The sequence below is a fragment of the Cnephaeus nilssonii genome (genome assembly GCF_951640355.1).
Source record: "Cnephaeus nilssonii genome assembly, chromosome: 8".
NCBI lineage: Eukaryota > Metazoa > Chordata > Mammalia > Chiroptera > Vespertilionidae > Cnephaeus > Cnephaeus nilssonii.
The window spans coordinates 90,511,188-90,528,769 of NC_137079.1; the positions used below are offsets into that span (position 1 = coordinate 90,511,188).

General features: G+C 45.3%; 1 protein-coding gene across 1 annotated transcript in view; it reads left to right on the forward strand.

The window, feature by feature from the left end:
* Positions 1-15,285, forward strand: part of WDFY2 (WD repeat and FYVE domain containing 2) — a 224,106-nt gene extending 208,821 nt beyond the window's left edge. Inside the window, exons 9-12 of the mRNA XM_079778649.1 lie at positions 4,488-4,589; positions 5,418-5,548; positions 7,948-8,056; positions 9,101-15,285. Of these exons, the coding sequence (XP_079634775.1) occupies positions 4,488-4,589; positions 5,418-5,548; positions 7,948-8,056; positions 9,101-9,130 (372 nt within the window). The 3' untranslated portion in view covers positions 9,131-15,285. The remainder of the gene's footprint in view (positions 1-4,487; positions 4,590-5,417; positions 5,549-7,947; positions 8,057-9,100) is intronic.
* Positions 15,286-17,582: the final 2,297 nt, after the last annotated feature.

The following is a 17,582-nucleotide window of genomic DNA, read 5'->3' on the forward strand; positions in this document are numbered from 1 at the left end:
CTGCAGGAGAGGGCATTTGGGGGGGACCAGGCCTGCAGGGGAGGGCATTTGGGGGGGACCAGGCCTGCAGGGGAGGGTATTTGGGGGGGACCAGGCCTGCAGGAGAGGGCATTTGGGGGGGACCAGGCCTGCAGGGGAGGGTATTTGGGGGGGACCAGGCCTGCATGGGAGGGCAGTTTGGGGGGACCAGACCTGCAGGGGAGGGCAGTTGGGGGGGACCAGGCCAGCAGGGGAGGGCAGTTGGGGGGAACCAGGCCTGCAGGGGAGGGCAGTTGTGGGCAATCAGGCCAGCAGGGAGGGCAGTTAGAGGTGACCGGGCCAGCAGAGGAGGGCAGTTGAGGGAGTCCAGGTCTGCAGGGGAGGGCAGTTGTGGGTGATCAGGTCAGCAGGGAGGGCAGTTAGGGGTGACCGGGCCAGCAGAGGAGGGCAGTTGGGGGGGACCAGGCCTGCAGGGGAGGACAGTTGGGGGGAACCAGGCCTGCAGGGGAGGGCAGTTTGCGGGGGGCAGGCCTGCAGGGGAGGTAGGTTGGGGGAGACCCAGGCCTGCAGGGGAGGGCAGTTGGGGGGAACCAGGCCTGCAGGGGAGGGCAGTTAGGGATGACCCGGCCAGCAGGGGAGGGCAGTTGGGGGTGACCAGGTCAGCAGGGGAGGGCAGTTAGGGGCAATTGGGCTGGCTGGGGAGTAGTTATACGTTGATCAGGCTGGCAGTGGAATGATTAGGGGGTGATCAGGCTGGCAGGCAGACGCAGTTAGGGGCAATCAGGCAGAGGCAAGTGAGTGGTTGGGAGCCAGCAGTCCTGGATCGGACCTAAACGGGTGGCCAGACATTCCTCAAGGGGTCCCAGATTGGAGAGGGTGCAGGCTGGGCTGAGGTACACCCCCCCCCTGCACGAATTTCGTGCACCGGGCCTCTAGTATGTAATAAAATACACTTTGTAGAAAATTTCAGAGTGCTCACTAACAAATAGAATGCAGTTACTCATGATACCACACCCAGAAATATCACACTTAACAGTCAAGTATTCCTCCTTATCCTTTTCTCTACATATACACATATGGAAGATTTTTTTTTAACAAAAAATGAGATTGAATTATACTACACATCACATGGTGACTTATTTTTTTCCCTTCCCCAATACTTACTCCCAACTCCCTCCTCATTCATAGACACCACTGTGATGCATTTGATATGCATCCTCAACCTTGCATGCTTCCTTGTACAAGATGCAGTGATGTATGTATGTTAAAGTTTTCTGTGAATCTTCCTGCATCAAAACTGTTCTAAAAAATCACAACATAAGTATGACTTTTAGGTGTAAAATGTCTTTAGCTAAAACCTTTGTATTTTATTAAATGTCTTTAAATTGACTAAGACATGAACATTACGAAGCAACTTAAGGCTACTTTCTTCGGTTTTGGCTCGGTTGGGTGTCGTCCTGTGCACCGGGAGGTTGCTGGCTTGATTGATTCCTGGTCAGAGCACATGCCTGGGTTTTGGACTTAATCCCCTATGGGGAGTGGGCAGATGGCAGCCCGATCAATGTTTGGCTCTTACATCAATGTTTCTCTCTCTCCCTCCCCTTCCTCTCTCTCTAAAAGCAATAAACTATTCTTTAAAAAAAGAAAAAAGGAATTAGAGCTCTTAAAATGTCACCCTTTTACTTTTCTTTTGAGAACATATATAGCTTTAGGTTTATTTCTGCTTGAAGGTAGGAAAATAGGCTAAATCCCTAACGCTGTTCCTTAACAGGTATTCCTTAGAAAAGGATTACATCAATAGAAAAAGGCCTTAACCCTAGCCAGTTTGGCTCAGTGGATAGAGCGTTAGCCTGTGGACTGAAAGGTTCCAGGTTTGATCCCGGTGAAGGGCACACGCCTGGGTTGTGGGCTCAATCCCCAGTGTGGGGCGTGCAGGCGGCGGCCAATCAATGATTCTCTCTCATCATTGATATTTCTATCTCTCTCTCCCTATCCCTTCCTCTCTGAAGTCAATAAAAATATATTTTTAAAAAAGAGCAGTTTCAAAAAGAAAAAGGCCTTCCTAGCCTTTACTATGCTGCTGTCTATTATGAATCTCAGAGAGGAAACAGGCTGTTTACACATTTCACAAACTTGTTTGATCTCATGCCTCTTTTACATTAAGAGTCAAGTGGGAGTTCCCTGGAATTCACTTTTGGGAAACCCTGGGATTGGGTTTATTTTTCAAGGTTCCTTGGGTTTGGTGACATGTGGAAAGAGATCAGTGCCTCTGCCAGGTAATGAATTTACAGAGATGAACATGGAACTATAGAAGCAAATGCAGCGTCACTATAAGCCTAATCTATGAAGATTTACTAGAGAATAGCTTTAAACTTAACACAACTTTTAAACCTGTTTGAGCCCTAACTGGTTTGGCTCAGTGGATAGAGCGTTGGCCTGTGGACTGAAGGGTCCCAGGTTCGATTTCGGTCAAGGGCATGTACCTTGGTTGCGGGCACATCCCCAGTGGGGGGTGTGCAAGAGGCAGCTGATCGATGTTTCTCTCTCATCGATGTTTCTAACTCTCTATCCCTCTCCCTTCCTCTCTGTAAAAAATCAATAAAATATATTTTTTTAAAAAAACACCTGTTTGACATAGATTAGAGTATTCGTGATGGGGCTGGGAAATAGTGAACGAAGTCAGACTATTGTGTGACCCATGAGGCAAGGAGCAGTTTCAAACCCTGCTGGACTGTGCCACGAGTGGACAGGGACAAGTTGCATCTCTGAGTACCTACCGTGGTCAGGCTCTGTCCCTCCAACACAGATATCTGTGTGTACGTGTAATGTGCAATTACATAATTGTACACAAAGCAAATATAATTGCATACAGAGAATGAGATACAGTCCTGAAGCCTCAAGGTAGCTGTCAAGACTGCTGATAAAGCCCCAGCTCCCCCTGAACACCCCTGAACTCTGACTAGGTCATAGCACTCAGCACTCTGTGCTTCTTTTCAGGCCTTTGCACTGATACTTATTTAAATAATTATCCTCTCTAATAAAATGGTAATATGCAAATTAACCATCACTCCGCTACATAAGCCACGCCCACCAGCCAAGCCATGCCCACCAGCCAATCAGGGCAAATATGCAAATTAACCCCAATCCAAGATGGCTACAGCCACAGAGAGCAAGGTTTCCCAGGTAACAGAGGAAGCCAAGCTTTCCATAGCCATTGCAGGCCTAAGCCTCCACTCAAGCTACAAAGTTTCAATAGTAGAAGGTAAACAAATTCAAACAAATGGCGGCAGAATGGAGCTTGAGAGAGCAGGCCAGGGTTGCCGGCGGCAACAGGGGAAGCAAAACTTTCCGCACACCCTGGCCCGGCTCACCCGCTTAAGGCTACAAAGTTTCAATTGTAGAAGGTGAATTAACTGCCACAGAAATGGCTGCCAGAGCCCCAGGCTTGGCTCTGCTCCAGGCTACAAAGTTTCAATTGTAGAAGGAAAATAAATTCCAGATACCAGGGCCTCCCCTTGGGTTGCCAGGGGGCGTGGCCGGCCTGCAAACCACCACAGGCCCCTCGCTCTGGCCGCCCCACACCCCAAGGGAACCCCCACCCTTATCTGTGACACCCTTCAGGGCAAACCAGCTGGCCCCCACCCCTGTACCAGGCCTTTATCCTATCTAATAAAAGAGTAATATGCAGATTGATCATCACTGCAACACACAATATAGCTGCCCCCATGTGGTCAAAGATCCTGCCCCCATGTGGACACAAGATGGCCACCACAAGATGGCCAGCAGGAGAGGGCAGTTGGGAGGCACCCGGCCTGCAAGGGAGGGCAGTTGTGAGGGACCAGGCCTGCAAGGGAGGGCAGTTGAGAGGGACCAGGCTTGCAAGGGAGGGCAGTTGGAGGTGATCAACCCTGCAGGAGAGGGCAGTTAGGGGTGACCAGGCTGGTAGAGCAGGAAGTTGGGGGCAAACAGGCTGGCAGGGGAGCAGTTAAGCATCAACCAGGCTGGCAGCAGAGTGGTTAGGGGGTGATCAGGCTGGCAGGCAGAAGTGGTTAGGGGCAATCAGGAAGGCAGGCAGGCAAGCAGTTGGGAGCCAGCAGTCCTGGATTGTGAGAGGGATGTCCGACTGCCCGTTTAGGCCCGATCCCCAGGATCGGGCCTAAACGGGCAGTCGGACATCCCTCGAGGGGTCCCAGATTGGAGAGGGTACAGGCTGGGCTGAGGGACAACCCCCCGCCGTGCACGAATTTCGTGCACCGGGCTTCTAGTTATTAATAATATTTTCATGTTTAGCCTACCATAATGCTTCTCCATGAGATTCTTTTTATTCATCACTACATCCCAGGGCCTGACACATAATAGACATTTATAAATATTTTTTAAATGATGGAGAAATTGTGCTTCTGTTTCTTATAAGCATATCCTGATTCTGTTTCATCACTGTAACTTATATCAAGTAACCTTAGGTTACTGTTTCTCACTGTGACCTGCTGTGTGTTTTATTTGACAAGACCCCTGAATGGTTGGACAGTGATTCCTGCCAAAAGTGTGATCAGCCTTTCTTCTGGAACTTCAAGCAAATGTGGGACAGTAGGAAAATTGGCCTAAGACAGGTGAGTGATAGGGCTGCTTCATCAAAATGTAATAGTGTGGAAATAACTTTACCTTGTGATCTTAGAAGAAATAGGGGTAAATTATTATCATGGAGTCTCTTTGTGAGTGCACATTAATTTGTTCCCTTTATCTGCTATAGCTCATTTCTACTGGATTCAGTTTTATAGAGATTTGTCCCCAGTAAGTAGTTAAGGTATAGGACTTTAGAATTCTGCTGACATCTATTGAAATATACCTTAAAGTTAGAGGGATCATGCTTTAGCTCATATTGGTACCAAACCATGCAATTATAGAAGTGGTATTTATTAATTCTTAATAATTTCACTGGTCCTTTGTCTTAGTTTTAGTTATTTGGATCTACTTATAATACGACATTTCAGTCTGATTCCATGCTTGGGTTTGGTCATCCCTAAAACACCAAAAGTTGATTTCGTTGCTCACCTAGATCAGGCGTGACTAGAGTATAGACAATGGATTGAAGCAGGGTTCATTCCAATTCTCCTTCATGAGGCAGCATAATCTCTGGAGATGGCACTTCCTAATTACACTCGGCTTTAAGATAACCTGACTGCTGGGTGTTCCTCTAGAAATCATAGTGATGATAACCAGAGAGGACCAAGAATGGGGTAAGGAGGCAGAGGGGAGGTGGCAGTCAGGTGTGTTTCCCAGCAGTCTTCATTCTGAATAAACACAACTGGTGTGTTCCTTTCAGTTTTGGGGGGCAACCTTGTTTAGCATCCTCAGCTAAACGCTGTTGATCACTGCTGAGCATACCCCGAGACGCCGAGGCACGGCGGCCCTAACAAGTCCCGGTTCTCTCTCCGCAGCACCACTGCCGCAAGTGCGGGAAGGCCGTCTGCGGCAAGTGCAGCTCCAAACGTTCCTCCATCCCCCTGATGGGCTTCGAGTTTGAAGTGAGGGTCTGTGACAGCTGCCATGAGGCCATCACAGATGAAGAGTAAGTTCCAGCAGTGTGCAAAATTGTCAAGGTTAAGGAGAGAATGTGAACTGAGAGCTGCACCCAGCACCACAGTCGTGACTACTGATGCCCTAGTTCCTGCTGGTTTAGAATGTAGATCCTGGCAAGTGGGCAAAGCCCACCTTTCCACCAAGAGATTGTGTTCTCTTTGACTTGGGAGGGAAGAGTACACACAAAGAATGCATCCCTGTGCTCTTCTCAACCCCGGGGTATGTGCATTGCAAATAGGTATTCTTCAAGCAGAGCCTTCTGTATACTCATTTTCTTGAGAAGTGCTCAGGAGTTCAGAGTCAAGGATTCACTTTCTAGCCCAAGCTGGTATCTTCTACAGGAGCCAAATCAGCCTTAGGCTCTAGAGCAAGCATGTCAAACTCGTGGCCTGTTGGCCGCATGCGGCCCACAATGAATATTTTTGCAGCCCAGCCAATATAATGGTATATAAGAAACGTTTTAATAAAAATTTTGTAACTTAATTTTTACAATATCCTGTTATACATAATTATTAATAACGAACTACAACGTTCGCTAATGACTGATTACTATAATCGTGCTGCATTCATTTCCCTTACACGCCTTACGCGCAGGCGCATTTCTCTCCACTAATACTAGCAGCGAATATTTTAGCAGCCGATTGCCATGTCATTAGTCTTGGACTGACTTGTTTGGCATGCACAATAGGAAATATTTCACTTTCGGAGAACAAGAAAAATATGTTTATTTGTGTCACACTTATTTGTGCAGTTACTCAGTGTCTGGTAAGTTAATGTTCAAGAAAAAATATTAATTTTTATTAAAATGTTCTATTATTTTATGTTATCGTTTACTCATTTATTTCAGCCCTTTGTATTCAGCATGTCTCTATCGAAATAAACCTACGTTTCTATGAAAATTGAAGCTTTTGTTTTTTTGTGGCCCACATAAACTTAAACCTTGTTTATTTGGCCCATGTTAGCCTTTGAGTTTGACATGCTTGCTCTACAGGTTTCATTTTCCAGGAAGAGCTAAGCCCTTTGCCTAAGAAACAAATGCTACCAGTTGCCCAGCTACTAAGTCTTGCTGGTCAGTCTTGCCCAGAAACCAGGACCTTAGGTTGCTGTGTCTGTGCTTAGTAGGTGGGACAAATCTATGCTGTCTCTTTAGTGTTGGCTAATTAAAAACTGCCCCAAAGGTAAACAGAATGCTCTGCAACAAGTTTTCCTTTTAGTGAATTACAGCAGGATTTCATAGGAAAAGGGCTGCCTAATGCCCCCACCCCCACATACTTCCAGCGCCTTGTATATAGTAAAACCATGTAAGTACTAGCTGGGTGTCTTAAAAGATGCATGTAAATAGAAACATTTAAAATGCACCATAGTAAATGAGCATTTAAAGGGAATTCGTGGCAAATTAATAAAGTATTCTTTTACAAATAACCCTAACTTATGTGTTTTCCATGATTATTTATCCATATCATATATAAATTAAAATGCCTTTCCAGAAGTATTTCTGTTCACTGATTATTTTCCACTCATCATACATGATGAAATGAATATGAGTTCTCATTAAATTAGAGAGCTGCATGTGATCTTAGAGATACTCTAGCCTAATTCTTCATTTTATAGATAGATAAATACACAATCCTAGAGGATCTAAGGGTCTGCAAATTAAACCTAAATCCTTAATTCTAAATATTTTAAACTAACCATTTTTATTATGCTGAAGATCTATTTAGATTTAGTTATAGATTAAAAGTAGAAAACAAACGTCTTCAGAAAGCCCATTGGAACATTGGAGAAAAGCTGTCTCCTTCCATGTCCCTGACGCCTTTCCCACATCACTGCTCTGCCTCTTCTCGTGCCTTCAGAGCGCCAGGGCAGTTGACAGACCTTCTTACTAAAAAATATGCACAGATTAAAAAACTGTTGCTAAAGTAATTGTGGTGATAGAAATGTATTAGCCTCAGAAGCTACTGAGGTGGTTCATTCTATCCTAGTACAGTGTAAAAAAAAAAAAAAAAACAACTGCAAAACAGATAACAGTGTTTGGTAGACTATTTTACCAGCAAGTCCTGAGATCAGACTTAGCCAAAGCACTGAGGTATTTTGTTTTCTTTTTTAATTTGTCAGAAAACACAGAGATTTTCATAGGCTCTATTAGAGCAACAAGTAATCTATAAGGGACTTTTGAATCTCTTTCCCATTTTGGAGAATATCAGAATCCTTTACTTAAAAAAACTTTTTTACCAGGTCACCAGGGAATAAAGGTAGATCTGAGCAACATTTCTAACAGTGAGGCTGTTTAGCCATTTGGCTAAAAATCAGAGTTTAATGTCACTCTGGATATCCTTCATTCCTATGTCATGACTTTTCACTCTTGGAAACGTTCTTTGCTTCCTCCAGACGAGCGCCCACAGCCACTTTCCACGACAGTAAACACAACATTGTGCATGTGCATTTCGATGCAACCCGGGGATGGCTACTGACTTCGGGAACCGACAAGGTTATTAAGGTAGGATGCGCTCTCACATTAGGAGCTTTCCGTGTTTGGCCCTCTGTGAATATACAGGAGCACCAAGGCTATGTGAAACCTGCTCAGAAGGGCTCCCTTGGCAGTGAGCATTTATACATACAAGGCCCATGCCAGGCACTGGGTGTACACACCAAGATAAAGACATGCTCTTGCCTGCAAGGAGCAGCTAGTCAGTTGGAGACATACTCTTAAAAAGACAGTTAATAATAGGTCATATATGCAGTGGCCAGAAGAGTAATACAGACAAGAATTACTTTTAAGAGTTCCATAGAGGGAGGCGGTGCTGCTGGAGGTGGCTCTGTGAAGGAGGAGGGATTTGAGATGAGCATTGAATGAATGGTAGAAGTTGATAAGCCAACAATTAATAAACAAGACCTTTTCCCCGTGAGATCAGTTAGTCCACAAGCATTCCTGCAGGGTCCCTCTGAGGACCACAGCAGAGGTCCCGGGTAGAAGGGGCCACACCTGCCTCGTTTTCTGAGAAACACGCAGGCATATCGCACAGGCTTGCCCAGCGCACTGAGCTCTGCTTCCCAGGCCCATTCCGGTCCATTCTCAGCGGCAGCAGCAGGGTAAGGTGGTTTAAATAACCCCTTTTGGAAGCTGCCAGGCCTCTGAAACTTTCAGCAAGTTTAAAATAAGTCTCGGATCCTTTATTTTTTAAAATGGACCCCTTGGATTGTTTGGAGGATTGAATGTGATAAGATAGTGAAAGGACACAGCAATCCTTAGCACCCATTTGCTGCCTAATATAGTTTAGTTCCCCTCCCCCTTAAATGGCTCTAATCTGCTCTTAGTCTCCATTAGCTGGATGAAAATGTCCAGCTGCCATGGCCATGGTTTTGAGGTTTATGTTATAGTACTTTTTGGTGGAAAGTACTATTTTAAAGATTTCAGAATCATGTTAGTATAATTAGTTGCTTCTTAAATTAAAGAAATTTACTTGAATTTAATTATAAGGATTGGTTATCATCAACACAATGTAATTCTAGTTCATTGTATATCTTCTTTTCCTTTTTACAGTTGTGGGATATGACCCCAGTAGTATCTTGATGACACTCCCAGGCATCTGAAAGATAGTATTTACTCAAGAAATGATTGTTCTAATCCAAATCGTTACTGGAGCTGTAAAGCAGACATGTGAGAAGAGAGAAACTAAAGAAACTAGCTGAGTTTGCGTATTACCTGCGCACAAGTGGTGAGCCAGTGAATGAACACTTGGAGGGGACTCTTTCAATTTGTTCATACAATATAAAAGAAGATATTTTTTTAACAAATGGTTTGTACAATCTGGCTTGCTGCATTGTTTGAGTATACTGTAAACTCTGTGGAGTGTTTAATTTTTATATTTTCAATACTTCATTTTAGTTGTTGCTTTGTGTGTCGGAAAAATGAGGGAAATGTCTGTTCAGGGTATTTTTGGTCATTTTAAAGCAGTTTCCATGTTTTCTTCACTTGGGCACGGATCACGTGGTCAGCATCTTTTTCTTCTCTATGTATCTACTCTCACCTTCATCTGCTTTTCACCAGTGTATGTATTTACCCTGCTTATAAACAGTGTTTCTGTTTTCCTTGAAATCCTCTTCAATTGAGAGATTTGGAAAACCATTCATGTGGATTTACCAACTGACTTCTTGAATCACCTGAAGAACGATGTGTAATGTCTAACTTATTCATGTTCTTATTTGAGTAGAAATGACCTGGTGTTTCTGCCTCCATTTTCTCTGTCTTTCCCATATTAAAAAATGCCATGAGAAAGCTGTTCCCAGCCATTGTCATCATGGGAGTAGATGATTATAACTCAGAGCTTCAAGTATCAGTGCCTGGATCGTTTCTAATTCAATTGGAGCCTTCTGAGCCTTTCATGTTTTAGTTTTATTGACATAGCTCTCCCTCACTTGCATTAAAAACAAACAAAATCCTATGTCCTTAAAAAAAAAAAAGGTGTCTTTAAGCTATGTTTTTGTGTGTGACATCACCTCTGAACTTGACCATGTTCATTATGTGAAGTTGAATCCTGTTCTCTTCCTCACCATCTGTATTTTCTCCCCCTTTAAAAACTAGAACACTTTGCACACTTATACTAAAACTGTGTGGTCTGAGACATAAAAGGTACTGAATCTTACAGCTCATGATGTCTTCCTGTTGGAAATGTAAAAAGGGGCTTTAGAAAATCAGTCTGAAGAACTCTGATTTTAAGGGAATCCAATCAAATTTGATAAAAGTGAAATATTCTGTGTTTTAGTGACTCAACTCACAATATTGAATTCCTTTTTTTTTTTAAATCTTATTTTCACCTATAAAAATAGAATTTAAATAAGTGGGCAAGCATGTGCTATGTGCCTGCCCCATTCTAAGCACGTTACATGGTATCACCTCATTCAACCCTCACCTGTTGGGGGGTTTTGTGGGAATCACTACGTCTCTTGGGGATTACTACCAGGTTAAATAAAACTTTCAGGTAAACAGACCAATTGCTTGCCCATTCTCTCCAAGTCCTACCTCCACAGTCTCCTGTTCACTTCTGATTTGACAATTTTTTAGTGGTAGTATTTTAAATCCTCCTGATTTTTTTCTCTTTTACAGGAAAGCAAATTTTTCACTCGTGATCATTAATTACTTTTCTTTCTAACCAAAACAACTCCGACCAACCATACTTGGGTACCCCCCCCCCCCCCCCAATACTGACCTAGCGTGCTTCCTGGGGAAGGAGCTTCCTGGAGTGACCGCTGCAGCATTGGTGCTCCCCCGTCAGCCACGGGGCACGACAGTCACCAGCCCAGCCCACGTGACCATACTCTGAGCTCAGGTGCACGCGTGTGTGTGCCCAGAAATGATTACCAGTTGTCCCTTCACTGGCCCCTTCCACATTACCCTTGCTTGCTATCAAGCTGTTAAAGTCAGAGTCTTTACTGCATGATTGCTCTGTGAGAGAGCTTTAAAAAGGGAATTAAATTTAAAATATCCAGGTGTCTGTTTTGTAATTTATTACTAGAGCCTGCAGCCATTACTAAGTTGTACATAATGGAGAACAATGTTGGAAATGAATAATAGGGATGGATCGCTCTGTTTTCCAGCTTTTGGAACATGCAGAGAGGAAGACACAGTGTTAGAAAGGCAGTAGGTCAGGCACCCAGCATGCCTGGCATGGATCTGAGTCAGGTCTGGATGAGCTCACACCCCATTGGGAAGGTGATTGTCCCTTTGGGATCACATGTGCACCCCGGTGGCTCTGTCTGTGACCCTGCACGTCACGATAGCCATCTCCCTCCCAGCATGGCTGTACCCCAGCCCATAGAGCCACTCGGAGACTGAAACCACTTGACACTTCATTGGTGAGGAGAGTCGCAGTCACAAACCACAGCTATGTCAAGGCATCCATTGCTCTGCGCTTCTCTTTCTCCTCAAGTAAATGGGTGCTTGAATTTGTATGTTTGTAATACTGTGAATTATGTTGAATCTCCACTGTTTTTGTAACTCAGAGATCTATGTGCTGGTGTTGGGTGTCTTCCAAGCATTTTATGGAAATGGAGGCTTCATTCACAAGGGAGGAAGCTGGCACCCGCACTTGCCTTCCCTCCTGTCTAGGTGAACTGTCATAGTTCTTGCTTTGCCCTATTGGATTTGCACTTTACATACATTTTCCTGTATTACTTCAACACACAACAGCTCTGGCAAGTAATGCCTAGCATGGCTATGTTGGGAAAGTGGCAGAACTGCACATAGTTCTTTCTTTGGTAGGATAAAACCAATCACGTGCTCTCGGTTTCTCCAAAGAAATGATATTACTGGAACCTTTAACTGCCTGTATGTCTCCACAGTAGCAAAGGTGGTTTTACATTAAGCCCTTGAAGTTGTGTGTCTTTTATATGAGGTCAGTCAACCATGATATATTTGTTTGGTTTATTCAAAGAATCATAAAATCATGAAACTGGAAGGGATCTTCAGAGATCTAGAATGTTCCATGCACAAAGCACTAGTTCTACCAGGCAGTTAGACTAGCTGAGGTGTAAACAATAGAATCTAAAAGAAGGATTTTCAAGCAACAATTGCTTTTGAACATTACCTGGTAATGGCACTATCAAGGGGAGTGACTTCAGTGCCTTGAGACAGGGCGCCTCAGGAACCAGGTTTGTTCCTTATCGAGCAAATCTGACACTTCTTATGCCCCAGCCCTGTGGTTATGAGTGGGGGGGGGGGGGGGGGCGGGTACCATGTAGTAAGGCAATTATTGCAGGTCTTCATCAGTATAAACTTTCCTGCACTTTCCCCACAGACCACACAGTGGCAATACGTGAGTGGGAATCCGGGGCATTGTAAGTGCACCTCTACCCCATTTGTCTGAAGACTCTTAACAGGTTGGCCTTGAGTGAGTTGCTGGGCCTACAGCATTTGCCCTTCCTATGGAACATTACATGTTTTGAGATTAATTTTTTAAAAGCATAATTTATTTTTGCTTAACATTAATCTATTTTTAAAGCCTGAATTTTGACTTTTAAGCAAAGAGATATCTCTAAACTGTGTATGAAAGTTACTGAATATAAATATTCATTAAATGACACTCTTGGTTTTGGCTTTTCATATAATTTATTGTATAAAGACCTTGTTCACTAAAATTTACATTTTAAAGTGAAAGGAAGCATTTTGCTAAGTTAAATAATGCTAAGTTAAATTTTTCCTGATGTGAAAGCATGGATATCTAGCAATTTGATTGCAAAACACAGAAATTAAGTTCCTTTTTAACACTCAGTTATCTGGATAATCCTTGAGATTCCAGTCCATTTCGGCCAACCATTTGGTGAGTGCTCACTCTGCCAGGCTCTGAACTAGGCCTGGGATGACCAGGTCCATTTCCAGGCCAGGGCAGAGGCCACGCAGATGTGAAGATGGGTCATTTCAGTACAGGGTGGGTGGGGCCAGAGGGACTTCGCTGAGGAAAGTCTTTGCTGATCTGAGAGCGAGCTAAAGGGTGAGTTGAGGGAGGAAATGACTTTCCAGGCCGCAGAAACAAAGGCCCCTGATCTGGCATCAGCCTGCTGCATCGGCTGCAGGTGGTTTGCAGTTGCCAGAGAATATCAAGCTCTGGGCTGCAGTCCTGGAGCCTGAGCTCGCCTCACTTTGAAACACAGATGCTCATGACTGCAGAGAGGGAGGCAGCACATAGTTGGCCTTGAGGCGTTTGTTTACTTAGCCTTTTGCACTCGGTGTCGAGTGTGACTCGACACGGTTAGCATCGGTAGCAGGAATCAAGAAAAAAGCAAGCGAGTGCAAAGGGTTAGAGGCTCATCAGTTTTAGAGTCAAGGTTTTCCTGCCGTCCAGGCTAGTATCAGAGTTTCTTTTTCTTTGGAAATGCCTAGAATGTTATCTTAAAAAGACCCATGGTAACTAATTTCTGAACTTTCTGGGCACACAGCCCCTCACTGGAGGCATTGTGGTGGATAGAGCTGGAGACCACACGTGCATGGAATGGCCTGGAGGAATCTAATGGCACAATTACGTAAGTGGGCTGAGCTAGCTTCTCCCCTTTGCAAAAGGAACGACCTTGACCTGAGCAGGAGGAGATTGTTCTAGACAGCTGGCATCACACTAACACGCAGAGCCAAGCCGTTTGGTACAGAAGCAGCGTCGCCTCAGTGCAGTGTGGCGAATGTGATAAAGCCTCATCGCATGGCCCTCTCCGAGCGAAGGGAACCTTTTCCTCAATTAGTGACGGTGAAAGGGGCTCTGTCCAGGCAGGGCCACGCCCCGCCTCTCACCGTGGGGCTTGGCACTTCCTAGTTCTGCTGTTCCATCCATTTGCCTTTGTCCTTCAGTGTCCAAGTATCGTATGTCAGTTTCAAAACATCCATGTTCATATTTAAACTTTAACTTAACTTTACAACCATGTATTATATACTACTGATTGAGGGGTTTTAATTTTGTCTTTAAACATTGTCCTTCCCACTGAGAAGCATATTTAGGCCTAACACACCAAAGAAATATCTAAAAATTAGATCTGTCCAAAATTGGAATGGGATCCCTCCTTTGAGTTTCCCATGCCAGGGAATGGAAGCCGTATGGCCCCTTGTCAGTGATGTGGGAAGCAGATTACGCCTAGAATAAGGGTTGCATTTGATGATTGTTCTTAGGAGCCCTCCCAGTCCCAAGATCCTGTGATTCCATGAATGTTACCGTATTTATTATTGAACTGACCTAGACTTTTATCAGTGGCCGAACCTCACGTGGCTGACTTAACTCAGATAAATGGGAGCATATTGCAACATCTTTGTCTTCTGTTCTGCCTTAAAATGTTCACGTTTATGAGTCAAAAGTGTACCTGACTTTCTTGGAAGAGAAAGTCAGGGACTACGGGTTGGTTTAAAAGGTTAAATTTAGAATCTGACCTTGATATTCATGATTCTTTCCTCCTCTCTTTTTCCCCCCTTGGTTCTCTGGGAAGCACGAGAGGGAGAACTATACCATAAAAAGGGAAATGGTTTGAAAAAAGTGTTTCACTTACATACACTTTTTTCCCCGTTTAAATGGATGATAACCTTATGTCAGTAGCATACACCAATATGAAGTATGGACCAAAATACTGTGTCATTGGTAACCATTGTATTCTCATATATATTGTGTTTTATGCCATTTGCCTTGCTTTTAAATGACTTTTTTTTTCAATGTACTGTTTTGTGAAAGAAAATCCATGAAAAGTAAGACTGTTATTAACTGGACAACAGGGAAGGTGCTAGCCCCACCTCATGCCTGTCGACCACTGTAGCCATAACCAGGGGCGTGGACGTTTCTCTTCTGCACGCCCAGCGGTCTGTGGCCACGCCAGAGCCTGGCTGCAGCGGGCATGTTACTTGAGGATATTTTTTTCTTTTTGAAGTGAGATTCTCCAAGGGATCCAGCTGAAGATGTAAAAAGCCTGAAGATAGAACAGATTTCTCAAATGTGGTTTCTGTCACTGATTCCACCAACCAAACCAAGCAGCCTTGACATTGACTTCCTGAATGTGATCACGTGGGACTGAGCAGGGATTCCTACAGTGTTAAAATGTCTGTTCAGTTCTATTTCAGATGCTGCTGAATGTTGGGAATGTTTCTAACTCTGCTCACTTTCCACTGTGCTTCCCTCCAACTGAACTGTACGTGTAGCCATTACCAATGTACGTTAGCAACGCAAAGTCGCCTCCATGGTTTAAAATAAATATCTGTGGAAATTATCCTGCATCTGTGGCCCCATCGTTGCTGCTGTCCAGCTATAACACATGGCCATATACACCCCAGCAACCTGCTTTGGGGTTAACCATGGGGGTAAACCCAGCCTACTCCAGCTCACCTTGGGCCCCAGGTCAGTCATCCCACTGACACCTGCCAGGGAGCGGCCCCCAGGGGAGTTGTTCCTGCCCGAAGGGTCCCACAGAGTGTCATGGCCGCTACAGAAGGGAGACGGGGGAGAGGGGTGGACGACCGGAGCTTTGCAAGTGGCTGAGGGAGGGTCTTGAGGCCGGTATCCTAGCTGGGAGGCTGGGGGTGGGGAGTGCGGTGTGTTGGGGCCTGGTGGGCAGTAGCCAGGGCTGGGAAAGAGCACGGTGGGAGAGGGCACCCCATCCTCCACGCTGCAGGGTCACCAGCGTTTCATAACAGCTCAGGCTAGGGTGGTTCTCTGTGATGGGGAAGAGAACCAGAGAGAAGACCCCAGCTTCTACCCAGGTCTCTTCTGCTGCTGCTTCTCTCAACATGCCTCCTCTCAGAGCTCGCCCTCAGGATCCTGTCCAGATAGAGACACAGACCTGAACAGACACAGGGGAGCAGGGTCACAGGGCTTGCTTCAAGTTGCTGCTCTAGACAGCCCTTTCCCCTGGGAACGCTCCACCCAGTGCCCACAGGGATGTCTCTACCCAGACCAGGAATTTAATGACAGGGATCAACCTGAGCACTTACGTCCTCAGGCACCTACTGAGTTCAGAAAAAATAGATGAAAAACAGTGTGTGCGGGGCGGGGGGGCGGAGGAAGCGGCGGGGGGGGGGGGGCCCACAGTCAGATGAAATGCTTCACAAAACTCACCTGATAGGTGAAGGGCCATCTTTCCAAGGAAGCCCGGGCACAATTCCACTCCCACCCCAGGTTTCATGGGAAGGAGAGTCCACCTCAAGAGACCGCTAGCCTGTGGTTTTAGGGAAAGAAGGTATCAGCTGCCTTCACACAGGGTGCAAGCCACCTTGAAAGAACAGGCCACTGGGCTGCACAGTGGCGACAGGGTAAGCGCCAGCCTCAGGACGGTGTCCACCCACAGGGCCACAGAGCACAGCCGCCCTTGAGCCTGGCACGGACAGCCTCACAGCTGCGAGAAGGGGATGGGGACACAGGTCGATCAGTGCAGCGGTCTCACCTGAGGAGGTGTGGTTGGCTTCTTTTCAGTACCAGGATAACCATGAGGAATGGGGTCATAGATTGCTTTCTTTCTACCTCAAAAATAGCACTTATCCAATGGGCTCAGATTCCACAGATTCTTATTTTTAAAAACTCTGGGATCCAAGTGGAAAGTGCTGCTCACCAGATTATGAGAGTGTTAGGTCTCATGGCCCCCAGGCTCCAGGTCACAGGCACCCAGCCCAGCCCATTTCCTGAGAACAAAATCAACCACAGAGCCCCCTCACCCCCTGCTTCTAGCCTAGGAAACAGGGGCTCTGCTGAGACCCCCACCTCCTGGGTTAGCATCTCTCTCCAATGATTCTGACCTCTCTAAGGGTCCTGGCTGATGGTTTCTTGGGCTGATATAGTGTTCTCTTCCTTTTAGGGAGAAGTAGAGTAAGAAGGGATAGAACTTTACTTTCTCTACCAAACTCCTCTGCTTCTTCCTCCCTCTGCATGTCTCACCCCAGGCTATATAAACGTTCCTCACCTAGTGTTCCCTGGCCAGGCCCCATGGCCCATGCCCCTCAGCCTGCCCCGGTTGCAAGTGGCCCAGACCTGGCTGCAGGCTACACCCCAGACCTTGGGAAACATACTAGTGTTGTCCCTACAGTGAGCACATTGGGAAATGAAATCATTCTTTCATGAAGCCAAAGAAAGAAAAGAAACCAGAGAGAACAACATTTGAGAGCTGTAATGAAATCAGGGGATTCTCCAGACAGAAAGAATCATCTAATTTAAGGCTCTCATTTTTTAAATAAAAAATAAACTTTTTGTTTTTACAGAAGCTATAATTGTGCAAAAATTAGGAAACACCAATGAACAAAAAGAAAAAATGTGGACTTCTAGTCAAGATGGTAGAGTACGTAGAAGCTGTGTTTGCCTCCTCCCATGACCACCTCAAAATTACAACTAAATAGAACAACCACCCTTGAGAGCCACCTGAATACTAGCTGAATGAACTACTATAACTAAGGATATAAAGAAGAAACCATGTCAAGACTGGTAGGAGGGGCAGAAATGTGAAACTGGCTGGCCTCACACCGTATGTGGTGGTTGAGAATCAGGAGGGAGCGCTTTCTGGGTTTTGTGGCTCAAGGCCCC